Source organism: Musca vetustissima, unplaced genomic scaffold (genome assembly GCF_032173495.1).
Source record: "Musca vetustissima isolate MV318-11 ecotype Yass unplaced genomic scaffold, APGP_CSIRO_Mvet_v1 utg45649, whole genome shotgun sequence".
In the NCBI taxonomy this organism is placed as follows: Eukaryota; Metazoa; Arthropoda; class Insecta; order Diptera; family Muscidae; genus Musca; species Musca vetustissima.
The window spans coordinates 126,961-132,960 of NW_026876730.1; the positions used below are offsets into that span (position 1 = coordinate 126,961).

Below are 6,000 nucleotides of genomic sequence, written 5' to 3' on the forward strand. Positions count from 1 at the left end.
AAACATGTGATGATGTTTTTTACGTTTTGCTGAATATTGGCGACTAAGGGAAAATTTGACATGGGAAAGTCATGAGGGACCATTGTTGGGGCTATTGTATTCTCTTATACCTATGGACAGATAATGAAGCAAATTGTTGCTTTTCAATGAAGCTTTTGTCTGTGTGTTTATTTTTTTAAAATTCTGTTTTTTAATTAACTCGATTAATGTGTAATCACGCATACATGTATGAACACACATTATTTATGTACCGGTATCCAGGTATGAGGGAGATTGGATTTAAAATAGTCACCTTCAGACCATAATGAATTATAATCAGATTTCGATTTCGAGCTAAACAAAATCCCATCCCATGCTATTTTGAAGTTTTTCTTCAGCCTTTGATCCTCTCCTCTCCATTTTTACTTGTTCTCTTTTGTAATCTTTACTTTGTATGGGAAATGTTAGTTTAATCAAAACTCATAAATATTATGTATTTACTTATGTGTGTGTGCCTTCGGCGGATACTCATAGTTATTGTGTTAATTTTTTTTTTGTTTTACAAATTTTCCCAGATTTTTTTGTGAATAGCAGCAGCACTCCTCTTCGATGTGATTGGAATTTTTAAAGCTTTGTTGATTGTCTGAAGTTTCAGTAATAAATATTTACAAATTTAAATATATTTTTTTATTTTTGCATATATATATATATATATATATATGAAATTTATGATGAGCCCTGTTTTGTGACAGCTATGCATAGTTCCATGACATGACAACTTAAATGACATATGGATTTTTCTACAATAAAATAGTACACGTTTTATGAATTTCAATATTTGGCAATGAAGGTGTTTTTTTAATAAAGCCTAATATTTCAGGGACATTTCTCGAAATATCGATGTGAATATTAAGTTGGATGGGAGATTAAGGATAAGGGGGTTATTATTTATAAATAGAACAATAAATAATGAAGGAGATTATTTTACTCTTTGTATCTTCAATAAGTTTTATATCCATAGAGTCCTACATATATTCACATATTCATTAAATTGAATTCCTCGATTGCCTGAGATATTATGTCCATAATAAATTTAAAAAAAAACTGTATATTAAGGTAGGGTCTCTATAATATTATTTTTATTTTTTTAATTCCTACATTGATGTAAAATAAAAGTATAATATTTTATAAAAATAATAATAATAATTTTACTAATATTTCTGTTATCCTCTTCTTTGTTTTACAGAAAAATCAATTTTATTGTTATGTGACGTTTACGATGCATAAACAGACATCAATGCAATTACGAAAGGATAATCGCGAATGGTTTCAGGTAATTATTAAATAAATGTTCATTATTTTAGCGTTTCCAATGTCCTTGAAGATAAATTTCATATTTATTTAGGAAAATATCTGATTAGAGGAACAACATCAATCAGTTAAAGGGTTGACAAACTGACTCCAGCATCATGTTTGATGGGATAAGTTGTATATACATCTGTGATCTTAACACAGCGCTGTTAATGCTACAGATCACTGTTAAAAGAGCAACTTGTTAACGTTATCATTTCAGGACAGTTCTCTCGGTCCAACATGGCTATCAATGGGAAGATTAAAAATTTAATCATTTAAAGTTTATATTTGGAAAAATCGGAAGTTAACTCCATTGCCATAACAAAAATTTATATTAAATCCAGAAATATTCCATGGTATATATGTAGATAGCAAAGACATAGCATGGAAGATATATATAATCTGAACCGATTTTCTTCGATTTCAATAGGGTTCGTCCTTGCGATTTGCACTTTGCTCACAAATATAAATGAACGGACGGACAAACACAAAAAAAAAAACATGGGTCCATCTCATTTCCTTCCGGATGTTACAAACATTCCACCCATCACCACATTGAACCACAATGTGGTTATGGGCATAAAAAGATAATTCCATTGACCACTGCGTCTTCTACTTCCATCTGGCTGTTGAAATCTCAAGACAGTTTGGATTTTTGAAAAAAAGGAATAGATCAGTTCACTTTTGGAAATGGTTCCATATAACGAAACCCATACCATTGTTGGTATTTTACAGGTTTATGGTCCATTTTCCATAAGATGTACCAGTAATTCGACCTCTATTGCACTCAGAGGTTAAAATATCGTTTCCTAGTATATTATCATATCGATTCATGTCATATCATATTTTGACAGCGCCAGATACGTGCTGGGCAAATGTTAGTTATTTACGAGGTCGGAACCGAATTTTCAAACGAAATCACTGTTTACATTTAGGATCCTGAGATGATTCACATTTTCCTTCCTGAAAAATGTTAATGTTATGCTTGACCTCATCGTTTTTTTTTAAAGTCCCACGATAGGGGGAGAGGTTATAGTAGTATTTCCAACCAAAGTGACATTTCGGATTCTCAAAGTGTAGTACAAATAAATTGTCTATCTGTGGTCATAGCCCCGCCCACTTTGGTATTTCGAAGATCTTAACAGCTGTATTCAATGAAATTGGGAACTTCGGATTCTAAGGAGATTATTATTAACATTTCATCCAGTTCAAGGGTTTTAATCGCATTTTCCAACAGATGTTTTAATAATTTCACATAACTGAAATTGATGTGGTCATAATATAAAATACCTCCCGAAATTCACAGCATACGAGCGTATGTTAAAATGTAGCCCCCACCACTTCTTTTCAAATATTTTGAAAGTCCAGCAGTATATTTCAACCTAGGTGGCTGTAATTAGACATTTTAGCTCTTTAGAAGATAAACCTTGGCTATAAGATCGCATTACTGTTTTTTGAGGATAAAATTACTCAAGGCAAACTAATTTCAATATAGGTCCAAGTTTTGTCATAGTCCCCATTTTAAGTACTTGGAAGGTTAAAGGTGCATTTTACAGCCGAAGTTGTTCTAATTTGGCATATGAGGTATGTCCAAGGATAAAATATTCCCTGGAAGAAAATTTCCAAAATAGGTACATGTTCAGACTTAGCTGGTCCTTATAAGAGTCCCACTCCTTTTCAAATATTTTGAAGGTACAAGAACTATTTTTCAGCCGTAGTGCCTGTAATTAGGTATTTGGCATCAAGGAAAAAATTCTATACGGGTTTTTGTCTAGACGTAATTAATATATACGAGACTGTTTAATTTTGGTATATTAAACGGTTCTACAGATTTTACAAACGAAATGTCCATAATTGGTATTTGGGTTTCTATGAGGATAAAACAGTCTGTAATTTAGCAGTTGGGGTTTAAAGAGGACAAAATACCCCCTGTCATTTTAAAAATAGATCACATTAATGGCCACAGATCTGCACGATTTGAAATATTTTTAACATTCTGGCCGCAGTTTTTAAAAAAACGTGGTCGTAATATGGAATTTACGGTTCTTAGAGCATTTACATACTCCTAGGTCCAAGATCTTCAATATAGGTTTCAATTCGGTTACACATCCATATAAAGGGCCGTAAATTTTAGTTGTCATTGTCAAAAGGATAAGAAAAATATCAATATAAGTCCATATTTTGACAAATCTCCTCTATAAAGGTCAATATCTTTTAAAGAACCCAGCTGCATTCTCCAGCTAATGTGGCTGTAATGTATAACGGCCCCGACCTCATTTTATATATTTTGAGGGTCGCAGCCTCATTTCCAACAGATATGTTGAAATTGCAGATTATGCTCTCTTCGCTGTATAGAAGCCTTCTGTGGGTCTTCTACATATCTTGCCCTGAACACCCTGTGTATATTTTCTTTATATATAAAATCGAAATATGTCTGGGAGTCATTCGGATGGTCTTCTATCGCTAGAAGACATATTGATGATGAATATTTTTCAATAGTGGTCAACATTTGGATATAACATAGGGCATAGGCTAATTTTTCAACCGAAGTGTATGCAAGTTGGTATTGCATATTACTTCAGACTTCCAAACTGAAAATGAATAGATTACACCCATGATTTTTGTCAGATCCGCCGCAAGAGGTATTCTATACATAGAACGCTGAGAAGAAGACTTCCAAACATAGAAGGTGTTCTGTGGGCCTTTTGCACAAGGGAACCCCTATGTCGAATTTGCTATATATGAAACATATTATGGATGACATTCTGATGGTATCATATATCTGAGGTCCGTATATACATAGAACAACTTCTGACGGCCTCCCATACAAATAAGATCTTTTGAGGGTTTGTAGACCATCTGAAGCTCTTCTTTACATAGAAATACTTCTAAGGTATAAAACCTTGCAAGGCTCTTCTTTAAATAGAAGACCTTCTGAAGGTTATCATTACATTAATAACCGTTTGAGGGTCTTCCATACCCTGAAGACATTTTGAGTGTCATCTATACACGGGGGACGTCTCCGATACTTTCAATTTCTTTTATACATTGATTTTTGATTGTTGTTGTTCTCATTTTCTTTTACAGAACTATCAAAATGAAATCAATGATCGGCTGGGCATTGATAGTTTTCTGGTACAACCCATACAAAGACTGACTAGATATCCGCTACTACTATCACAATTTATATCGGTGAGTAGAACACACACACATACCTTTTCAATTAAATGTTTACTAATTCCAACTCATCCTCCCTTGTTCCAGGAATTCTATAAAAGTGGTATAAATTGTAAACCAGTATTGGTTTCAGTGTGTAAATTGGAGACACGCATGCGCCGGCTACTTGAAGTAGTGAATCAATCCGAAGAAGTTCTCAACATAGAGGAATTGCCATCTGAGGTAAGAGAAAAATGTTAAATACATTCAATTTATTTTTCGTAAATTAATATTTTTTATTTACAGCTCACAATCGGCCACTTTGGTGCCTTCCGCCGCTCCACCGAATTCGAAGCGTACAGTTGTCGATCACGCAAAAAATTCAAAGCCAAAGTATTCCTTTTCGATCAGTTTTTACTTTGTGTAGAGATACGCAAACGTCGCCTTGCCTATCGCAATCACTACTCCTGGGGTAGCATAGAACTGAAATTGAATTCTTCAAAAAGTGTATCACTCCTAATGAAATCTACACATGGAGCTGGCTCCAATGGTGGTAGTCCGACACCATCCACGGGCAGTAGTAGTAGCGGTAGTGGTAAAAGTTCCCGTGATAATTCCATTAAAGAGGAATATGAATTCTCTGCCCCCGAAGCCATATCGGTAACACAATGGCTACGTTGTGCCCGTAAAATATTCGAAAATGCCCGCATCGAAGAATCCCAACGGGGGAAATTCTCGCTACCAATGGATTTGGTATTGGGTGCCGTTTTTGCCATTTGGTTAATTTGGCATTATTTGTATTAAGAAGAGTTTTTTTTATTATTTTTTAGTTTTTCTTTTTTTATGTGTCTTAAATTTATATTAAATTATTTTGAAATTAAATATACTACTTATTGTGTAAGGAGAACAACAACAACTAGAAGAAATTGAGTTATTTTGGTAATTGATTGGAGGGTAGGTGTTTGTGTAAGATTATATTTTTTACGGTTTGTTAACCATGGCTGTTGTCAGAGATTTAGTTTTTTTCTTACATTACAGTGGACAGGGATGTTAGCATCGGAATTTAAGCAGTGTCTAATCGAAGGCCTTATGTTACAGGAGCTTTTCTATATAATAAAAATTCAAAATTATTTTTTAACCTACAGAGTATCGAAAACAACGACACTTGCAGGGTGATAAGAAGTGTACTTTGTTGTCAGGCGCATCAGTGCACAATTTCGAATAGGGTTAATATCTTGAGGCTCTTAGTGTGTATTATATTTTATTGGGACTAATCGGGATGGTTGCGCATGTTTCTAACATCCATCTTACGGAGGGTTTTTTTAATTTGTCATTTCATTTCAAATATCGCATAATTTGCATCAAAGACCCAAAAAGTATCAGAATAAGGGACGGTTTAGCCATATCCGTGGCTCACCATTTGGTCCACGCTCTGTGCCGCGTGGTTTTAGTCCAATTCAATAAAGAACCATGTTCAGACTTAGCCCATCCTTATTAGAGTCCCATTCTTTG

The 6,000-nt window shown here is 34.1% G+C and overlaps 1 protein-coding gene across 1 annotated transcript in view; it reads left to right on the plus strand.

The window, feature by feature from the left end:
* The window catches only part of LOC133321290 (rho guanine nucleotide exchange factor 25-like), a 34,198-nt gene extending 28,895 nt beyond the window's left edge, over positions 1 to 5,303 (plus strand). The window contains exons 4-8 of the mRNA XM_061530384.1: positions 1,226 to 1,312; positions 4,420 to 4,524; positions 4,597 to 4,731; positions 4,795 to 5,044; positions 5,114 to 5,303. Of these exons, the coding sequence (XP_061386368.1) occupies positions 1,226 to 1,312; positions 4,420 to 4,524; positions 4,597 to 4,731; positions 4,795 to 5,044; positions 5,114 to 5,292 (756 nt within the window). The 3' untranslated portion in view covers positions 5,293 to 5,303. The remainder of the gene's footprint in view (positions 1 to 1,225; positions 1,313 to 4,419; positions 4,525 to 4,596; positions 4,732 to 4,794; positions 5,045 to 5,113) is intronic.
* Positions 5,304 to 6,000: the final 697 nt, after the last annotated feature.